At 39.2% G+C, this 23112-nt stretch overlaps 1 protein-coding gene across 5 annotated transcripts in view; it reads left to right on the top strand.

Annotated features, from left to right (window-relative positions):
- LOC109621532 (mucin-2) overlaps positions 1 to 23112 on the top strand; it is a 78963-nt gene that overhangs the window by 52816 nt on the left and 3035 nt on the right. For all 5 annotated transcript variants that reach the window (XM_062843128.1, XM_062843124.1, XM_062843127.1 and 2 more), the window contains 6 exons: positions 9786 to 10063; positions 10131 to 10598; positions 10656 to 10826; positions 10931 to 11153; positions 11215 to 11485; positions 11554 to 11829. In XM_062843128.1, coding sequence (XP_062699112.1) covers positions 9786 to 10063; positions 10131 to 10598; positions 10656 to 10826; positions 10931 to 11153; positions 11215 to 11485; positions 11554 to 11829 — 1687 coding nt within the window. The remainder of the gene's footprint in view (positions 1 to 9785; positions 10064 to 10130; positions 10599 to 10655; positions 10827 to 10930; positions 11154 to 11214; positions 11486 to 11553; positions 11830 to 23112) is intronic.

The following is a 23112-nucleotide window of genomic DNA, read 5'->3' as shown; positions in this document are numbered from 1 at the left end:
TGCGACAGTTTGATTATTCTTCTTTATTTCAACTTTTCCACTGGTAAATGTAATGGCCATACTTTGAGAAATTTCTCTTCCAGAGACTGAAGGAAAACAAAATCAGGTGTAATCCGTAGAGTACTTCTTCGACAACTGAGAAAATCTTCCTTCCATCTACTTCTCCACAGTTCCGAATAGTTCTAGCATACTTGGCGATTAGCAATTGGCCACTTTTTGCAACGGCGATTGTTATCTACAAACGATGTAGTGAAATAGCTTCTTTCTTTCACCATATGGTTAGATGCTCTGTTACGTTTGTAAATTGTTGTGAACATTTTGTCAGTTTATTTTGTATGTTATACTAAGGTTTGTACATCTGTCCCTGAATCTTAATGTGCATTTGTAGTGCTCCAAACATTTTAGGAGTGATCCAGTACAAAACAAGCAAGCCGTCCCCTAACACGGACATCAAATTGTAGACGGTCTTGTGTTGTTGCTCAAATCGAGATGCCCCCTTAGGATTAGAAATTCCTAGACCAAAACAAGCTATAAATGCAGTAACAGATGCTGCGAACTAAAAGGCGAACTGCCAAACAAAATACAATTCTAGGATGACTGATGGACCAAGAACAATTATGAAACCTCGCCATCCTGGGTTCGGACTTCGTTATCCATATGGATGACTGGACACAAATTAATGTTATGTGTTGCATGTTTGTAATGTTCCATTTTACTTTTCGTATCCCACTAGTTTCAAAATGTGGGGCTCGATGCGGGAAATAAAATGCGCATTTGTAGGGTTCTATTAGCAGTTGTCTACATTGTGGCACTCATCGGGAGCACAATGCATTTGTAGTGTTCCGCAACACTTGTTTTTTTGTTACAGTCCAGAAACCAGTGGAAAGAATCGTTGGTCTTCTCCGTAACTGCTGCTGCTAGCTCCGGCTCGCAGGCCGCAACGAAGGCAATATCAGCAGCTCGATCGGTAGCACAATTCACATTTCCTCGTCCTCTTTGTGTTCCGTTGAACTTTGAATACTCACGTGGCTTTCCGCAAGCATCCGTAATCTTTGCTTTGCATTCCGAGCGCTTGTGCCCGACTCTTCCACAGTTGTAGCACTTGAACGAAAAGCTCTTTCCAGCAAATGCAGATCCCGAGCCATGTTCTTCGTCGAGACAATCGTTTTTTTACAAAACGCTTCGCTTCTTCTTCAAGCAAACGGTTATTGACAAATTCCATTGACAGCTTCTCAAATGCCATTGTTTCCAGCGCCGTGCACAGACCGTCGTATTGTTGCGGTAACGTGAGAGCAGTAGTTGAGTGATTGCATCATCTTCTTCAATCTTGGGACCAGTCATCTTCAGTTCTAGCAAAAGCTTGTCGAACTCCAACAAATGATTCTGAATGCTCGTATCGCTCTTCAACTTCAGTAAACCAAGTCTTCTCCGGTAGTACAAACGGTTAGCGAGACCTCGACGTTGGGAAATTGTTCGCCGGCTATCCCAGCATTCCTTCGCAGTTCGCCTTTTCATCACGAATCCCATGTGGCTATCGGCAACGCGGTGTAAGATCGGACTCTTCCTATCAAGCTTCCATTTTTCCTCGAGTTGATGCTTCTTCCTCGCCTTTACCTCCGCAGTATTTCCTGGGCCTTCAGCAAAATCTTCCTCGATAATGGATCCTTCGATACAACTTGCAAGGCCTTTTTCTTCCAACAACACACGCATCCGATACGCTTACTGATCCCAGTTTCTTCCGTCCACTTCATCTCTTCCTCTATTTTACTTGGTTTTAGAAATTACTTCTCTATCTGGGCCAATAGCCTTATGAGTAGGCAGTGGTTTGAGTAACGTTTTTAGTGGATACATTATTATTTGTGATTTGTTGTATATATGTTGAAAGAACTCAAAAAAATCGCATTGCAAGTACCTAGACATGAACATACACCTAAAAACTCCCAAAGCCATCCATGTTAGGTAGTGCTCTTCCCAAAGTGCACAGCAACACCATATCAACGACACATCGTTCGTCGATACTTTTCTTGTTTCGTTTCGATCGAAACCGTTCTTTATCGTCTGTGAGTCGTGTGACTTTCTGTGCCGAAAAAAGGTCCTCCTCTCCAAACGATGATGTTAGCCCGCCATCGTCGCCGCCGGGAATAACAGCAAACAGCGTGAATGCATTCCTTCCAGCTGGCTGTGGCGGTCGATGGCGTACGCCAGAGGAACAGGTTTTGTCCAAAAATGGTTCACCTGATTGCGACTGGCATGTCAATTTCGGGTTTGCGTCGCTCCGGGAAGATTGAGAAAGCGATTGTTTTTAGGACTTTATGAAAATAAGTAGCCATTTTTCGCGATTTGAAACGAGCTCCAGTTGCTCGTTTGAACATGTAAGACATCACAAAATGTGCATCAATGGCTCTTTATGAGTTGTACGATTATTCTTTGCCAATCGTCATAATTTGTTTCGCTTTCGCGGCGATGCCAGAAGTACCAACACCAGCACAAAGCGCGGAGTAAGTCAAAGTAAGCTGTGCCTTCCACTTGGCAGGGTGTTCTCCTCCATGGCCACCTTTGACTGTATGTATAGAGAGAATAAGTATTGGAACACGGTAATAACACACTAACATGCTAGCCAAAGCAGCAGCAGCTCTTCCCTACACCGAAACGAACCAGGGTGAGTGAGCCAGCGAAACAGAAAATGCTTTGGCGTACGCGCGCGAGTGTTCAAGAAATCGTCAAGCATCGGACATACTACAACGATGAATTAGCAGCAAGCGAGACCTCCGCGCCGCAACGCTTCGATGATAGAGCGAAGGCAGAAATGCGTTGTTATAGGGTAGGGTTGGCTGTCAGCAAAAATGTGGATGACGAACTCGCTAGTATAAGACCATCGAACGACAGCGGAACTGAACTCGCACACAAGTAATGCTGTTGTAGTGTTTGTTTTAGTGCTTACTGCGAACAGGAGATTTGGGTTCCTAAAAACGGAAATAAACACTTGAACAGTTTTTTTATAACATTCGTCATTGATTCAATAACAATTTTGACTAAAGTGCTCTGTTTGATTAAGACGCATTTTTTTCTGTAGAAAAATATGGAATTCATACAACCGACCCTACAATCCCCTATTTCGACAATGTGTCAGTGCAGGGCTGCACTTCCACGGCAATGTCGGGTAATAAGCCCTGTGCCCGCAGTAGGCCAGATAGCTGGCTTCTGTGGAAGGGTGTATGAAAATCTCATGGCACTTGTGTTGTTTCTACTTTGTTCCCCTCTTTTGTGAGTGATGTTTCATAAGTTATTATAACATTCATCACAGCGTGGAGGCAATGAAAGCTGATCTGATGTATGCTGGTTAGCTCACAGCAAATGATAATGATTAAGCATTTAGGAATTATACGTAGCAGGCGTTGCCTCACTTTTGACCGTCAGTGTACGACCGTCGCATCGAAGCAATCCAAGAAAGCGATTGTGTGCAGTCTTCTCCATGGCTTGCTCAGATCTTTGCGTGGCGCTTTACTCTGCACTCTCCTTCGACTGTTGCAAGGGTTTGAGTGATGTACAAATGTATAACATAATACAGACAAGCGCAACGTTTAGGTCATCATCATGATCCATCTCTTAACGTATCGACAGACAGATATTCGGAAAAGCGAGTCGGGTAGAAAAATGAACCAAACAACGTTACTTATATCGCTTATGACACGGCACGGCATGGCGCAGGCAACTGTGAAAGAAAAAGCCCTCATTAACCGCGTTTCCCTTTGTTTCCTGCCTGCCGTATGCACCACCCACTTCTATGTTCGAATCGGAGGTTTGTGTTTATGGTATTTCTCCAGGAGCTTGGAGGAAGCAAAATTCGGAAAACCAGTCAAACCCCTTTCTTTTGGCTCGTCCTGCCCCTACCCAGAGTATCCGCTTCTTTATCGGATCCCTGGAGTTTTCGATGAATATAGTGGAACATTTATCGGAAACGCTTCCGATGGGAAACCAACGACCGATTCGAACTTTACTGATTCTACGCTCTGTCGTCCCGTATGAGCGAACAAGGGGGAGCTCGATTTACACATGGCTTCTTGCTCTCTTTGTCGAATGTTTTCACCATGTAGCACCTAGTGACGGTTGCGTCCTCCACACCGATCATTATCAGTATGGCTTGGGTATATCGGTTGCCTCCCTCAATATGTTAACAGTAGTTCCTTGTTTTCACGGCTGTCGTTGGTGGTTTCACATTCCGTTTTGTGCGTCCGTTCGTATCGGTGTGCGATTTGTCGTATATCTGTAACGAGAGCTTTACAAGGTCTGAAAGGTCGTGGGGCATTTGAGTATGGAACACTAGTAAAATTAACAAGACTTTATGACAGGGACAGCCAACTTTATAGTAAAGGTGGTCATACATAATACAAACATGGCTACCACAATGTATATCTTGATACAAGATCTGTCAAAAAGATCAGACAAAAACTATTGTGCTGCTTGCTTATTTGCAAAACAATTATTAAACAATCTCCAAATAGCTCGGGGAGATTCTGGAACCTGAACGCTTTGAAGATTGAAGACATATATGATATACTCCACTTTACTCATTCTCTCATCAACCTTTCGGAAAACCTTCGCTGGTAGGGTAATTGTTCCCATCGTTGCGGTAGTACCTATTGTTGCGGTAATGGCAATTGAGCACTTTTTCGACTGAAATGTTACCAAAAGGTATTTTTAATAGATGTATGGTGCTTAAATTATGAGATTGCACCATTTGTTTGCTTAAGATTTGCCCAAAAACCTATTTTTAAAAAATATTTTCATAAATGTGTTTGCTGCTGTGTTCCTATTGTTGCGGTAGTGTTCCTAATGTTGCGGTATCCCATATGATTTCAATGGGATACCGCAACAATAGGAACAAAATACCGCAACATTAGGAACACAATGATCTTTCAGATAAAAACGAATAAAATGCTCATAACAACATCAAAGTGGCAATATTTCGTTATTTTCCCGTAGATTAAGGATGGATTTTATTATTTTCAATTCAATCCATGTAAAAAGTTTGCTTGGGGCGATACAATTGTGGTTTAAACATGAACCCAGCGCTTAACTCCTCCATGATCGGATCAATTACCCTAGTGATGTTTTCTGACCTACTTCTGCAAGAATATGTAGATATAAAAAATCGAGCAAAAAACCGATTAGTTCAGACTCATTTTTTTACTGTGCTCTATTACCGCAAGAAATAAAAGTGTGCAAACCATTGCATAGTGATGGTATAAATTTGGATGTAGGTATTCTCGATCTCTAGTATCTTTCTATTAACTGCAAGATCATCCTTCTAGGAATTTCATCCGTTGTCGATAACACTCTAGGAATGCTAACTTGTATTCCATCAGGAATATCTGCTGGAGATTTCTCTACAAACTTGAACAGGGAATGGGGCACGTTTGGTGTAGTACTAGATTTGTAGTAATGAGCTGAATTTTTGTATGGTGAGAAGGTCAATTGGCTTCTTTAACGGTGTTGAGTTAATTCGATATTCTGAATCTGCATGTCAAACTGAGCCGAAATCCAAATTTTCATGAATTTTGGAGTCCGGGAACCTATTTAAAAATCAATTTGAAGTTTGTATGGGAGCGATTTGTCGAATCACCCCTCGTTGCAGTTCGTACTGGGAGGAGCTGTCAAACAGTAGCCTAGCTGTCAAAAGGTGATTTCAAAAAATCTCTTTGAAATTGATTTTAGGTACCAAAACAAAGTTCTAAAAATCTGAAAAAAATCATAGTGACTCAGAAAAATGTGCTCTTTCGTATAAAATCGAAAAATCAATATTTTTTTTTCAAATTTTAAAAACCCAATTCTCCGTTTCTGCACTGAAATGGTGCAACAAGCGTGGGTATTATGATTCCTTGCCTAATTTGATGCTGTTTGAGCAAAACTTTGGATAACTATGTTATTTATGTTGCAAGAAATGGAGAAAATAACAACACTGTTGTCCAAAGTTTTGCTCAAACATCATCAAATTAGGCAAGGAATCATAATACCCACGCTTTTGCACCATTTCATTGCAGAAACGGAGAATTGACCTTCTCACCATACAAAAATTCAGCTCATTACAACAAATCTAGTACTTCATCGATCTGTCCTATTCCTTCAGAAAGGTTCTTTTGGGGATTCCACCAGATTTCTTTATAGTTTTTTTAAGGAGCTTTCTTCAGGAAGTTCTTTAGATGATCCTTTAGTAATAGGAGGCAATCAGTGAAGTACTAGATTGAAAGTAGTGAGCTGGATTTTTGTATGGTGAGATGTTCAATTCTCCATTTCTGCAAAGAAATGGTTCAAACAGCGTGGGTATTATGATTTCTTGACTAATTTGATGCTGTTTGAGCAAAAGTTTGGGTAACAGTGTTGTTGAAGTTGCATGAAATAAATAATACAACAACAAAGTTACCCAAACTTTTGCTCAAACAGCATCAAATTAGCCAAGAAATCATATAACCCACGCTGTTTGCACCAATTCATTGCAAAAATAGAGAATTGAACATCTCACCATACAAAAATCCAGCTCATTACTTTCAATCTAGTACTTCACTGATTGCCTCCTATTCGGTCAAGAGATTTCTCCAGAAACTTCCTAGAAGGAATTTCCTGAGCGTTCCTAGGAAAAACTCCTAAAAGATTATTGTGAGGAAATCATGGAAAATTCCTAGAAAGAATTGGCAAGTGTCCCTGAAGGAAGTTCTGAAGGATTCGTTAGGAATTCTTGGAGGACACTCAAAAGGAGCCCCTGTAGAATTCCCAGAAGGAATCTTTGGACCATTGTCAGAAAGAAGTCGGATAAAATTCCTAGAAAAAAATCCTGGGGCATTCGCTTAAGGAACGGAATCTTCTGGAGAAATCTCAGAAAAAGCTCTTGGACGAAAAACAGTAAAAAGAAGAGAAGTTCCAAATACAACTTTAGCAGAATCCTAGATCAAAGTTCCAGAAGTAATTCTTGCAAGAATATCGAAAATAACTCCTGTTCAAATTGCAGAACAAAATCTGCTGGAATCACAGAAGAACACCTCTAGAAATATTTGAACGATTCTTAGAAAGGTTCTTCTAGAAGAATGCCAGCAGGAACTTCTAATGAAATTTTAAATTTTTTCTAGGATTTCCATGAAATTTGATTTAGGAGTTTAAGATTTCCAGAAAAAACCCTCTATTAATAATGACCGGAACTAATCTATTAGTGTCCCGAGAACTCCTCCAGAATTGTCCTGAGAATTAATAATGGTAATTCCTCCAATAATTCTCCGGAAATACCTCCAGGAGTTCTCTGGGATTTTTTTTTTTCAGGTGTTTCACGGGAATTCCTCCAGAAGTTCTCCAGGCATTTTCAGGAGTTCCCCGGAAATCACTTCATGAGTTCCCCAGAAATTCCTCTAAAAATTCTCCGAGAATATCTCCAGGTGTTCCTCGGCAATTTCTCCAGGAGTTTCCAGGCAATTCCCCCAGGAGTTCTCCGAGAATTCCTCCAGGAAGTCACCGGGAGTTCCTCCAGGAGTTGCTCCGGAAATCCAAGAGTTCGCCTGACAGATTTTTTTAAGGAACTCCTGAAGATATTCTCGAGGAGCTTTTGATTAAATTCATGTAGAATTTCTGCAGGATTCCTAAGTAACTCGTGAAGAACTTCCCAAGCATTAGAGGAACTCCTGAAGGAACGCCCGAGGAACTCCTGGAGGTATTCCCGAGGAACTTCTTGAGGAATTTCCCCTCCTGAGGAATCTTGAAGAGAAATTTCGGAGAAAATTATGAAACAATTTCCTAGGAGCTTCTGGAAAAGTTGCCAGGGATCTCTTGTGAACATTGCCGAAGAACTCATGGAGAGATTCCCCACAAAGTCCTGCAGATCTTTCCGAGGAATTTCAGAAGAATTCCTGAAGGTATACCCGTGAAACTCCTGGAGAAGTTCCTTACGAGCTCTTGGGGAAATTTCCGAGGAACTCTTGAAGGAATTCTCGTGGAACTTCTTGAGGTGTTCTGGAGGAACTCCTGGAGAAATTTCATATCTTGCGGAATTAACATGGAGCTCTTGGAGGAACTCCTGCTCATGGAATTCTTGAATGAATTTGCTGAGTAGTCCTAAAACTACCGGGATCTCTTAGGGAAATTGTCGAGCAACTTCTGAAGGAATTCGCGGAGTTATGGAGGAGTTTCGTGGAAGAATTTCCGAAGAACTTCTGGTAGAACTGTTGAAAGAGTTCTCGAAGGGCTCCTCAAGAAATTCCCAAGATAATTTCCTGGGAACTCGTGGTGAAATGTTCGAGGAATTTCCGAAGGAATTCCCAAGAAACTTCTGAAAAAAAATGCCAAAGAACTCGTGAAGAACCCCACAAACATTTTCTAGAAGAAATCCCGGGGAACTCCTGAAGGAACGCCCGAAGAACTCCTGGAAGTATTCTCGAGGAACTTCTTGAGAAATTTCCCCCGTAGGGAAATCTTGAAGAGAAATTTCGGAGAAAACTATGAAACAATTTCCTAGGAACTTCTGGAAAAGTTGCCAGGGATCTCCTGTGAACATTGCCGAAGAACTCCTGGAGAGATTCCCGACAAAGTCCTGCAGATCTTTCCGAGAAATTTCAGAAGAATTCCTGAAGGTATACCCGTGATACTCCTGGAGAAGTTCCTTACGAGCTCTTGGGGAAATTTCCGAGGAACTCTTGAAGGAATTCTCGTGGAACTTCTTGAGGTGTTCTCGAGGAATTCCTGGAGAAATTTCATACTTTGCGGAATTCACATGGAGCTCTTGGAGGAACTCCTGCTCATGGAATTCTTGAATGAATTTCCTGAGTAGTCCTAAAAACTACCGGGATATCTTAGGGAAATTGTCGAGCAACTTCTGAAGAAATTCGCGGAGTTATGGAGGAGTTTCGTGGAAGAATTTCCGAGGAACTTCTGGTAGAACTGTTGAAAGAGTTCTCGAAGAACTCCTGAAGAAATTCCCAAGGTAATTTCCTGGGAACTCGTGGTGAAATTTTCGAGGAAGTTCCGAAGGAATTCCCAAGAAACATCTGAAAAAATATGCCAAAGAACTCCTGCGAAAAATCCCAAAGACCTCCTGAAGAAACTCCTCGAGGATTCCAATTGAGCTCCTGGAGGATTTTCCGAGAAGCTTCTGGAGAAACTTCTGAAAATAAAAACAGCTGGAAGAATTCTATAGAAGAAGTCCTGGATAAATTCCCAAGGAACTTCTGCAAGAAATCCCGGGTAACTCCTGGAAGCATTCCGTGGGAACTTCTGAACGGTTTCCCTGGGACCTCCTGGATTAAATGCCAGACTCCTGTAGAAATTACTGAGGAACTTCTAGAGGAAATCTCGCGGAATTCCTGGAGCAATTCCCGTGGACCTTCTGCGGGTACTCCCGAGGAACTCTTGTAGAAATTTTCGAGAAGCTCCTTGAGGAATTATCGTGAAGCTCTTTGAGGGATTCTAGGTATTCCTGCAAGAATTCTCGATCAACTCCCGGAAAAAATCCCAAGAAACTCCTACACGATTTTCCGAGGAATTTCCAAGGAACTGCTGAAGGAATTCCTGAAGCAATTTCCGAGAAACTCATTGAGGATTTCCCATGGAACTCCTGTATGAATTTTCAAGAAACTTCTGGAGAAATCTCCGATGAACTTGTGGAGGAATCTCCGAGGAACTCATCAGCATCTGAGTGATTAAGCTGGGATGCACAATATGATAGTACACATTTGTAAACGAATCATCTTTATACTTATTCTTAACCACTTCCTTATTAAAACGCCCATCTTCTCTCTCCAAACCTTCAGGAAATCCATCGACGGAAACTGCAACTGTCAACACCTGGTAGTCACAACTCCTCCGGGCTTCAGCTGTTCGAGGAGGACACCCGCATGAGCGCAGACTTTACCTTCACTACACCGATGCGATTGATCAGCACCGGCCCGATGGGACCGTACGGTATCAACGAGGAATCGCAAAGTTCGTATCTCAGCAGTGCCAGCGCAACGCAGGATGGGGCATCGACGACGGTTCACGGAAGCACCCGGAAACCGAAAGCCAAAATGGAAGTAGTCGACGTCAATGGGTGAGTCTTTCTAGTCCTAAGTCTCTCTGTAACTTGATCATGATTTTATGCGTTTTCCTCTAAACAGACAAATGGAGTTCTCCGTTGAGTTCATAGCCGAGTACGAGTGGCCTCCACCAACGGCAGCCAATGCCCGAGGGCCTAGCGACTCGTACATGATCCAGGAGCAAATCGCCGAGTATCTCGGAGTGAAAAGCTTCAAGCGGAAATATCCGGATTTGATGCGACGACCGGTCGATATGGAGGAAAGGAACTACATCATGGAGCGGGGTCTCGCATCGGAAAAAATGTGTGACCTCGGGCTGACCGCGGTCTATGCTTCGGAAATCCTGGACATCATGTGCAATGACTATCCGGAGAAGTACGAAGAGTACAAGCGGTACCAGAGGGAGAAGCACTACCGGGATCGACAAAAGTACCTACAAAAAGCAGCGGCGGCAGTGGCCATCGCCATGGAAGACGTCGACAAGAGCCAGTTGCTGAAACGGAAAGCCATGCAGTCAGCCGCCAGCTGGAATGTTAGCATGAATAAAGAGTACGTTGGATGGTTGTTTATATATGCCCTACAATAATAACAATTTTCTATCTTTAGACGAAAGGAAACCCGCCAATCGTGTATGGATCTTCAAACGTACGTGGTGCAGGTACCACGGGAACAACGGTTACAAACGGAGCCTGCCGGTCCGGAGAAGCACTATCCCGTTGCGTTGGTGCCAGGCCAATTCTCCGAACCTTATCGTACCTACACACCGGAAGAGCTAGCGTAAGTATTAAGCTTATTCTGGGACTATTACTGCCTTGTGTTTACTTCTTCTCTAGAAGTGCGGAAGTCAATAACAATCAATAACCGCTTTTGCGTTTTTGCAGATGCTATCCCATCAACACCGCACTATTAAATCCATACCAACTTCGGGAAATCCTGCGTTCGGATAGTTACCGCAAGCTGCTGGCGGAAGTCGCTTCGGAAAGCGAAAGTAGTAGCAGTGATGACAGTAGTAGCGATGACGAGGACGATTCGAGCAGTGACCACAGCGACGGAAGCGAATCCGGCTCGGATTCGGACTCCGCTAGCTGCTCGACTGATTCTGATGTAAGTGTTTCTTTCTAAGTGGGTTTTGGAATATTACTAATCCTTACAATCTTATCCTCAGGACTCCGACGTACCGCTAATAAGGACACCGAGCAAGAAACCACCCACGACCAGCCCAGGAGCCAGTCCTAGCAATAGTAGGTTTAGGCCACCTCCGCCAAAAACCAGTTTGCCACCACCACCACCCGCTTCGATCTCTTCCATCAAGTCCGAAGAATCCAACAAACCTAAAGTGAACCCGTATCTATGTTCGGTTTGTCAGGGACCGCAAAACCGAAACCAACAGCACAAACCGGAACGTTTCATTCGCTGTTCGATCTGCAGGCGAAGAGGTACCATTCTACACTATTGATAGCCAAAACATCCCTTCCCTAAAAACCGGATTCCTCCCCCATTTCAGCTCATCCGTCCTGCATTGACATGTCGGCGAAAATGTTCAAACGCGCCTCGGAATACCCGTGGCAATGTTTCGAGTGTAAATCCTGCCAAAAGTGCCACCGCCGACAGAATGTCTCCGTTGCTGCAACGGTGGACAACCCTGCCGTTGCTAGCACTGCTACAACGACTACGACGACGATTACCACGACGACCGCTGCCAACCGGAAGATGGTATTCTGTGATCAGTGCGACCGGGGATTCCACCTGACCTGCATTGCGTTGCGAAATGTTCCCGATGGTGAGTTGATATTGCCTACCTATACTTGAAATACGAAAATACCTTCAATCAGAATGGAAGAAACACTTTGCCTTCTGTTACACGGGCACTTATATGGGATTATAACATCGTGTTATCCGAAATCACGTAATGTTGGGAAATTCCAGGGCATGTACTCTGATATACCTGACATACTGTTTAAGTCAACGAACTTATTGTTAGTCGACGCTTAAATGCTAATACACTGAACGAAAGCCCCCGCCGTATGGAGAATGATTTCTCATCCAATGCGATACAGATCCACAGAATCCGAATTATGAATGAATTTACAGCAGAATAATTTCACTACCTTCTACTAAATAAAAATCATCCTGTTTTGAAATTAAAACTGACACAATTAATAAATGATTTTTTGCTTGGGGTTTGTTGTGAATGATTATCACCACAAAACCATCGGAAAGCATTTACCTCTGTGCCTCATACAGAAAAACATTCAATTACCAAACGAAAATCTCTGCTGTCCAACGAATGAATCCTCATTCAACCGTGTACTCAATCGCTGATCCCTAAAATTGAATGACAATTACCATAGAATGATTTTCAAAACAATTATGACGGATTTCTGTTTATCTTTGAAATGATGATAGTTTCAAAACAAGCTGCATATATTTCGTGTTATCCCCATTACGAAAATCATTCTTTTTTTGATTCACATTTCATTTTGCTGTTGGTGCAATATTTTTATCCAACTCTGTTAGAAAGAAATGGTGGCGGCTGAAGTGTTATTTATACTTTGTAGCGAAAAAAAGCCTCGCGATAAGGAAAATATCGAGTGCTCTACAATTCAAATAGTCCAAAGCCACACAAGAAGTATTCACTTGATGATTATTCTAACACGTTTTGGTAAGTTGCTCAGGATTTTTGTTTTAAATGTATAATATTGTTAGTTGTTTCATTTTGTTTTCAGAGAGTCTCAGCGGGAAGCCGCTAAATGGCACCGTTTTGTAGAAGGAAGAAATGGCGTGGAAATGGCAGCGGAAATTCTTTAAGTAAAATATTGTAGTGAGATGGCCGTGTTTGAAATTTTAAATAAAAAGTTTATTTCTGAAAAATGTTTGTTGTACACAATTTTCGAGATTTCTCATAAATTCTGGCAAAATCTAATATCACAACCGTTCCAACTAGCTTCAGTGAAAATTGTTTGTCTCAAATTAGTTGGAATGGTCGTGGTATTAGGTTTTTGCCAGAATGTTTTAAAAATAATTGAATCCAGAAGTCAAGCACTCCCATACCAACAATATTTAATTTCGAAATTATTTTCATTCATATTGCATCCGCTGTATTGAACGAGTTTTGAATGATAATCATCCATGCCTAGATTTGTTTTGATTTTGAATTGAATGACTATAATACAGATCATTCCCTGGCCAAGTTCGCAGGGGTTGACGGTATTAAAGTGAAGGAGTTTCATTTTGATTATTGTAATGTAGTGTTCTTTAGTGAAACATATCACCTTTTTAACACTTTAATGCGCCTCCAACGGTTCATCACGAACCGGCTGCTGCAGATGGAGTATGACTGATCATATGCATCAGACATGCTCGATAAACACGGAGGATCCGCCAGGGCTCAGTAGAGTCTATTCCCAAGCAATAGTTTCAAGTCGGTTGGATTTGAGAAGGTTTTGATGATCGTTACAAATCCTAATAAAAGTTATACAGGATTTGTGACAGGTTTTGGAACCTTTAACAGCCAGCTGACTTTAAAATGTTGTTTGGGCTCTATTTCCCACGTTTCTCGGTTGATTTTGATTAGTAATTTATTAATGTCATAGTCGCTTTGTCGATTTTTTACCATGTTAGTTGGTCATATTTTCTTTAAATAATGCAATTAAAATAAACCGACGAATTAATAGTGGGAAGGAGATTTGCACACTTAATTGTGCTGATAGATTCGAAGCTAACGTGCGAACATTTAAACGCATTGTTGACATCAATGTGTTCGACGTGACATTTCGGACAAAAACTGACTGCTTTTTATCAACTGAACAACGTTACTTTTGTATGACTAGGTTGACATTTCTAGGCCACGCATGAGAAAATGACATGGTTTATCGAGGTAGGACCGATGGGACAGAACGAATTTGAATATTTTTCATAGTATTTGTAGGGGGATGAATACATAATAGTTGACAAGCAATTTTTGTTTTATTACAATCAACTGACCAACTTGGCGAGGCTTGCTTACATAACAACTGACAATAAAGAAACCTGTTTTCCTTGACCTTCTACGCAATGGACATCCGACAAAAACACGTGTTTTCGTTAATCTCCTAGGCATTATTAAGACATGACGTATGTGCATGACGAAACAACTAGCAGGACACAGTTCTAGACGTCTCTTTTTAATAACGACATTCAGCATATTTCCAATAAAACTACACTTCAATAAAGCAAAGACTAAAGCTGCTATGATAGAACAGATCAGAATGACTAAATTGACTATTACCTTGGAGATCTACTTCGAAAAACTGACAAATTGACAAGAACCTAACTAAATACATGGACCATACTATAAAAAACCAATTGACAAAAAGAAAAAAAAAGGGGAAACTTTTATTAAAACTATTTTTGTTCAACGCAGGCCAAAACAGTGTCGACTTGGGCCACACACGCCTACGTACTTCTGTGTGTTGAAACAAAAATAGAGGCTCCTAGAAGCAAATGTAGGGAAAGGGTGCGGTGTAGAATATAAGCACAGTGTTGCTACCGCCGTAATCACTTTGAAAAAAAAAAAAAAAAAAAATGACTATAATACAGATCATTGAATGATTGTCATAACGTTTGTTTTTGTTTCTGTCAAATCGCCAATTGAATGACAGCCGTCTTCAAATCATCCTATATTAGGCATGGGGCTCGCATGAGGCAATTTTCATTCAAATTTTGGCGGGGATTTTTGTTCAGTGTAGGAGGCAATCAGTGAAGTACTAGATTGAAAGTAGTGAGCTGGATTTTTGTATGGTGAGATGTTCAATTCTCCATTTTTGCAATGAATTGGTGCAAACAGCGTGGGTTATATGATTTCTTGGCTAATTTGATGCTGTTTGAGCAAAAGTTTGGCTAACTGTGTTGTTGAAGTTGCATGAAATAAATAATACAACAACAAAGTTATCCAAACTTTTGCTCAAACAGCATCAAATTAGCCAAGAAATCATATAACCCACGCTGTTTGCACCAATTCATTGCAAAAATGGAGAATTGAACATCTCACCATACAAAAATCCAGCTCACTACTTTCAATCTAGTACTTCACTGATTGCCTCCTATTAATAGGCTGTAGTTCAATGGGGCACGTTCGGTGTAGTACTAGATTTGTAGTAATGAGCTGAATTTTAGTATGGTGAGAAGGTCAATTCTCCGTTTCTGCAATGAAATGGTACAAAAAGCGTGGGTATTATGATTCCTTGCCTAATTTGATGCTGTTTGAGCAAAACTTTGGATAACTATGCTGTTTATGTTGCAAGAAATGGAGAAAACAACAACACTTTTGCCCAAAGTTTTGCTCAAACAGCATAAAATTAGGCAAGGAATCATAATACCCACGCTTTTTGCACCATTTCATTGCAGAAACGGAGAAATTACCTTCTCACCATACTAAAATTCAGCTCATTACTACAAATCTAGTACTTCACCGATCTGTCCTATTGTTTCCTTTCAAGTATCGTGCTATAGAAATCAGATACTAAACGATACTGGAAAAGAAACTGTTCAAAGTATGCTTTATCTAGCTGAAAAACGTCTGATCAATTTCGACCCGAAGCAAAAGAGGGCGGAATTAAAAGGTACAATAACTGATTACACTCAATCGAAGAGGATATTCTGCTTAGAGACTTCAAAAAATCGGTACAAGAATACAAGTAGTAAACTTTGCTTCTAGATGTACTAAGAAGAAGAGACCAGAGTATACTACATTGATATGAATGTGGTAGTAGAAATGTGGTATTAGAAAGGTTATTAGGATGTTTTCCAGAAATAGGACAGATTGGTGAAGTACTAGATTTGTAGTAATGAGCTGAATTTTAGTATGGTGAGAAGGTCAATAGGAAGCAATCAGTGAAGTACTAGATTGAAAGTAGTGAGCTGGATTTTTGTATGGTGAGATGATCAGTTCTCCATTTCTGTAATGAAATGGTACAAACAGCGTGGGTTATATGATTTCTTGACTAATTTGATGCTATTTGAGCAAAAGTTTGGGTAACTGTGTTGTTGTATTATTTATTTCTTGCAACTTCAACAACACAGTTACCCAAACTTTTTCTCAATCAGCATTAAATTAGGCAAGAAACCATATAACCCACGCTGTTTGCACCATTTTATCGCAGAAATGGAGAACTGATCATCTCACCATACAAAAATCCAGCTCACTACTTTCAATCTAGTACTTCACTGAAATGGCGCAAAAAGTGTGGGTATTATGATTCCTTGCCTAATTTTATGCTGTTTGAGCAAAACTTTCGGTAACAGTGTTGTTGTTTTTTTTTCTATTTCTTGCAATATAAACAACATAGTTATCCAAAGTTTTGCTCAAACAGCATCAATTCAGGCAAGGAATCATAATACCCACGCTTTTTGCACCATTTTATTGCAGAAACGGAGAATTGACCTTCTCACCATACTGAAATTCAGCTCATTACTACAAATCTAGTACTACACCGAACGTGTCCCATTCTGTCAGGGTTTTTCTATGGAACATCTTTAGAAATATCTTTTGGAATGCCTCCCAAGATTTCTTGCAAGAGAAGGAATCCCCTATTCTCCAAGCCTTTTTTCTTGGTTTTCTTTTTTTACTCTTTCCTCCGGATTCCTAATGGCATTTTTCCAAGATTTGAATTCTTTCCTGGATTCTTCCTTGAAAATCTTCCGAGATTCCTGTATCAAGAGGTTTTTTCGGCATTGCTCCAGAGTCCCTCGTGGGATTTTCCCAAGTTCCTCCTGCGTTTTTGCAAAAAAAAATCGCTGGGTTTCTTTCAAAATAAATATATTGCATGTGTTTTCACAGAATTTCTCCTAAAGTTTATTTCGGAACTCCTCTTGCAGATTTTCCGCGATTCCTTCCAGTATTTCTCATGAGATTTCTCCAGTAGATCTTCTCGGGACTTCTTCCAGAATTGCTGCAGAAGTTATTTATGGGATTTCTACGAGAATGATTTCTTGGGGATTTTCTCATGAGTTTTTTTGCCGGGATTTTATTCAATGCGTTCCAAAAATTCAATGAGCTTTCTTCAAGGTTTCGCCCTGAATTCCTACAGGAGTTTCAGCTGGAATATTTTTTAGAAGTTTTTACTGGATTTTTTTTTTTCAGGTTTAACCTGAAATTTCTCATGGAGTTTTTCCGGATTCTTCTCAGAAGATTCCTTCCGGCATTAGTCCTGGGATGTCTCTCAGAGTTTTTCTAAATTTATCTTGGACTATCTCCTAAGTTTTTTTTTATTTGAGTACCTTTTGGCATTTTTCATTGAGTTCTTCACGTGATGTCTTTCAGAGCTTTTCCAGGCTCTTCCACGTTTATTCCCAGAGATTTTTTGAAATCCTTACCAAAATTCCTTCTAAAATTCTGGATGCACAATTTTGGGATTTTTTTGATAGTTGCTCTCGGAGTTCTTGCAGAAATTTTTCTAGGAGTTTTTTCTCGGAATGTCTCCTGGGGTGACTTACTAAATTCCCTGTAAGAAATTCCCGGAGAAATATCGGAAGGAATCCAGGTGATATCTTGCGAGAAACCCCTCAAAGATCTTTTTCGAAAAACTGAGATGCAGTTTGGCCAGGATTTATGGGAATATCTCGGATTTATGGGAATATCTCGGTCATCTCGGAAAAAAATATTCTGGAAGTAATTCTGGCAGGAAATATTAAGGATATTTAAGGTGGAAACGGAGACCCCGTGAAAAACTCCTGCAGAAATTCTGAGAGAAACTATGGTTGAACAATTCTCAGAAATCCAGAAAGAGCACCAAGAAATCTCTTAGGAAGTTATTCATCGGAATTGCCAAAATAATAGGAAGTTATTCATCGGAATTGCCAAAATAATCAGTCGGTACCACCAGTTTTACTCAAACTTGTTGAAATACTACCGTGGGGTGCCCTAATTTCGCGCGTGACCAAACTTCGCTCCCTGACAGTGAAGAGAATTGTCAGACGAAAGAGGCACGAAACAAGCAACAAAGAAGACGCGGCGATTACTCTTTATCCCAACCGGTGACAGATAATGACATGATCTCGAAATTTTTTGATGCAGACAAAACGGAAGCTGAATTTGTTGCGTACTTTTCAACTCGTGAATAAACAATTATTACTAACCCAAAATCGAAACTTTTTGATGATACATCTTCAGCAGCATTGCATTGTTTACCTACTCCAAGTTACCGCTCGAAAATCACAATACAAGGCTTAAAAATTTATGAACTCGTGGTGCACGATCTTTGTCCTATTCTGTTCAAGTTGGGACAAACCTACGTCGCATTGGGTAGTATGTCGCAACAAATTCAGGTTGCGACATTGTCGTTATTGTTGCGCGATGGTTGAATTTTGATTCACTGCTCCCTGATAATATTTAGAAAACATAATCATAGAACTAATTGTTGCATTGTTCAAATTTCACTTTAGATAGTATAGTTAAAGCGAAATTGGGACAAGTGCACAAGTGTTTTTATAATTATGATCTCTAAATACAGGGGATACTCAAAATAACTGGCACAGGTAAAATTTTCACTTTTCAAGAAAGGTTCAAATCACTGTAACTTTTCGAAAAGGGCATCAAATATTCTCAAATTTTCACTGTAAGTTCATCAACTAGTTGTGTATCAGTGGTCAAAATTTGAGAAGGATCGGGCCATTCTACACAAAGTTATAAAGGTTCTAGAAAAAGTTATAATTATCCGATAGCCAGTTTTGAGTTGTTAAATCTCCGGATTCAATGAACCGAATGCAATGAAATTTTGATCATTTATGACTCATATAATGAGCTATTAAAAACATTTGATTAAACTTAAAATTCTTCACACAAAAGAAAATTATTTCGATTAGATTATTTTTCTAATATAACATTAATTTTTCCAAAACTTCATCATCGTTTCAAAATTTGAGATAGTATAATTACTTCATTTAAATTCCCTCTAATTGAATTGAATATATTTATGTTTCAAAAAAAAAGCAACCAAAAAGCTTTCATTAAATTGAAAAAGTAATGGGATGCATATGAAAAATAGATAAATATACTGAAAAAACATGGAATAAATGAAATCACCATTACTTTTTTTCTTATTAATAATATCAAATAAAGTCAACTGTTTTTCAAAGTTCATTATTTAAGTCATAAGTCATAAGTGGTACACATGGTGCTCACTTGTAATGTAAACTTTCAAAATAAAATCACACTGGTGTTAAATTATGCGCATACACAAAACAAGTAAGAGACTAACGTCGAATCATGTTGGTGTCTTCAGCACATATATTCCTTGCATTCCAACGAAAAATATTTCAGAAGACGGCTAGATGATCTGATGCCTTATTTTTTATAAACTTTTGGTTCTGATAATGTGTGTATTGGAGTGACAGTGGAATTTGAAGTTAACATTATACGTGAGCACCATGTGTACCACTTGTAATAAATCAAAAATTTGTAATTATCAATGTGTATATGATAGAATATACCTCCAGCAAGCTTTAGCACAAGCAGATGGAGGTGCTCATTACGATACACAAACGTGAAAGTGTTTTGAGTTATCAAATAATCCTTAATAATCTTCACAACATGTGCATTTCTTTGCATTACTCAGGCCTGGTAGCGAGTCACTATTTAGTGACTTGGTCACTATTTTCGGGTTAGTCACTAAAAAGTCACTATTTTCAACTATTTTCAATGTTTTGTGGCAAATGATAATCTAGACAGAAAAAAAAGATATGGAGTGATAAAAAATGCTAATCAAGCTTTGTGTAACTGGAGACAATAACATGTTTAGTAGCTGTGTTAGCAAATTTATCAATCGCCTATGTAGAGTGACCGATTTTGATTCGTAGTAATGTTAAGTTAAATTAGGGGTCTATCAGACAGATTTCTAATCCGAATCTGTTTCATCTATTCAGTGAAAGTGTTGTCTTTTTGCACAAGATTTTTGTGACTATACTAGAAAGCATTCTTTCTCAATGAAGTTCCTGGTCATTCTACAGTAAAGTGATGAATGTTTTTGAACTATTACCGAAACAAATATTGATGAAAAATCTGAATAAACTTGTAATGTCATTCTCGGCAATAAAAAGTAGAATAGGAATTTGAGGAAATATTTTCCAGAACTCTTGAATAGATTCTCGGTGGAATCAACGTTACAATTGTCGATGCAGGTCTCGGAATATGCTCCTGTATGACCACCATGACAATTTCTGCATGAATTCATGCAGGATTTTAGCGAAAATCACTGAATATTACTTGTGAACTTTTATCTTTAGCAAAAGCTTTTGTCTGAATTCCTGTAGGTATGGTATTCTAGTTCAACGCCACAGAGACGAATCAGCGACCAAGCTGAAAGCCTCTCAAATACAGACACAAAAAAAATAGTTCAACGCCTGGAGCAATTTCCTGATAAAATTCTTTGACGAATGTTTGGAAAAGAAATCTTCAAAATGATATCTTTCAATAATTTTTAAAAATTGTAGTTTTTTTATAGCTTTTCGGGAACATCGCCAAATACTGTTTTGACTATTTTGTTTTCAACTGTTTTTGCTTTGCTTTTTGCTGGCATTTATGAAGCTTGTTGGAAACGATAGCTATCAACATTTATTATTCCCTGAATAAGTTGTTGACTACATCAAAACGTCTGATGGAGGAGAAAACATGTCTGTTTGATTGCAGCTGAAACTTCCCAAACTTCCCAGATATTCCAGTCGCTAGTTACTCTGTAAACTCAATAACTTTACCTGGAGAATCCGCTCGAACATAAATAAGAAATTGCACCTCGAACTATTTTTAGAATTGTAATTTTGTTAAAATTTTAATTAAGATTTCGTCACTGAGCGTTGTTTGTAATCCCTCAGAAATTTTTGAAATGCATACGTTTATGTATAACAAATGTAAATGTATAACAAATACTAAAGGAATTCTATCACAATTGTCTAATCAATTTCTGTTTAATTCTCGCAAATAACTTCAAAGAAATTCTTACATAAATTTGCCCACATATGTATTGTCTGTGCATTTGTCTATCTATGCTTTCTAGATGATTTTCATAAAAAAAATCAAATCAATTCTCCAGTATTTTTCAAAAGAAAATTCGTACCCGAAGCATCGTCATTTCCTACCAGGAAAACATCGATTTTTTTTTCATTTCGCATTTGTTTTTTTTTTCAAATTTCGTTCATAATTTCCTCCAGAAATTTTAGCAAACACCATTCCATGATTTTTGTCCGCAGCAAATTCACGAATTAGGCCGAATGCTCTTTCAAATAATGCTCAAGAATTTTTCCCTGCATTTTTCTATAAGTTCTAAAGAAAATATCGGCAAAAATTTTCATATAAATCTATTTAGAAATTTGTTCAATAACCCTGTGAGTGTTTCATCTCAAATTCTTCAAGAAAATATCAGCTTTAACGAAAAAAAAAAACAGGAACTTGCACCAATGTTTCCCCATTGAGGTTCTACTGGAACCGAAGAGATGTAGGTACCAACAACCATTTTCGTTCATTGACTTAATATCCATCTAGTTCCGCACAATATCTGCTAAAAATTGTATTTTTTTTAAACTTTTGGTGGAGAAGATTTTTCTGAAAATGTTTATTAAGCGGTACCCCAAGGTTTACTGAATCAAGTTCAGCTCACAATTTTTGGCCGCTACCTATATTTTTTTTTGCCAAAAATCACTATTTAGTCACTTTTTTGCCATTTGTAAGTCACTATTTGGTCACTATTTTCGTGAACATGGTCACTAAAATAACTATTTCAACCATCAGTTTTTGCTACCAGCCCTGGCATTACTCGACAAAAACTCATAAAAATTGTCCATAAAAGTACACCCCTGCATGTCTGCAAGCTGTATTATTGTTATATTGTAGAAAAATAGCATTCATTCTAGCTTAAAAAAAGTTTCTGTAGTTTAGAGAAATTTTTACCCATTATACTGACCATGAAAAATAAGTTCGACCCATATCACCCTAAAATTGATAAAACTCATGTCAAAATAAATTGCATATGCCTAAAACATCACAATATCATACACCAAGAAGCAAAGCATGTGAAAATTTGGTGAAATTTTGAAGTTTCAGAATTAATTGCTAAGTGGATCTTTTTTTCTGTCATACCCAATTTTTAAGCAATTTTCTCAATCTTATCAGAAATCATTTTGTTCCTCAAAAACCAAATATTTTTCAACACAGATTACTAAAACAATGTAAAATGGATGAAGTGCATTCATTGAAAGGTACATTTTATCATTTTTGGATGTAGTTTTCTTTAGAAACTGTAATCACTCTATGGTGGATCTTTTTTTGTGCCGGTCACTGTATACCATGACTTCGTGCGGCTTCCAATATGGCATAGAAAGGCACGTTGTCAAAGGCACCCTCGATATCTAAGAAAACACCCAAGCAGGATTGATTTTGAGTGAATGCCTTCTCGATATCGTAAACAACTTTGTGTGAAAGAGTCACAGTGGACTTTCCAGATCGGTAAGCATGTTGGTTCACATGAAGAGGCACATTGGCCAGATGAACATCACGGATGTGGTGATCGACAATGCGTTCCAAGCATTTCAGAAGAAAAGAGGTCAAACTGATAGATCTGAAGCTCTTTGCTTCTTCATACGACGCACAACCCACTTTCGCAATAAACTTTCCAGTAATTTTGACCGGGGATTCCTGAAACGCAAAGTTTGCGAAGTAACATCCACATGTTCAAAAAGATGTAGCGATGATCAGACATATCTGACACATGTGACCAGTGCTGAAAATTTAATTTCGTCATATCTAAATTCAACCACCTACAGCTCATTTTAGAAGCTGAACCTGAAAATATGGTAAGTGAATATCATTTGCATTTTTCGAAGGTAGTCCGTGACATTTACCTTAAATATTCGAAAAATAGCGGTTTTTCCGTGACTTTCTTGCAGAACTGGTTTAGCCGCACAAGTTTTCCATATACCATATTCTCAGGTTCAGCCTAGGGTTCAGCTTATAAAATGAGCTGTAGGCGATTGAATTTAGATAAGATGAAATGATTTTTTCAGCACTGCATGTGACACATTCCAATTTGTCAACTCC

This window comes from Aedes albopictus, chromosome 3 (assembly GCF_035046485.1).
Source record: "Aedes albopictus strain Foshan chromosome 3, AalbF5, whole genome shotgun sequence".
In the NCBI taxonomy this organism is placed as follows: Eukaryota; Metazoa; Arthropoda; class Insecta; order Diptera; family Culicidae; genus Aedes; species Aedes albopictus.
The sequence above is the reverse complement of the archived record's forward strand: the minus strand, read 5'-3'. Positions and strand labels throughout refer to the sequence as shown.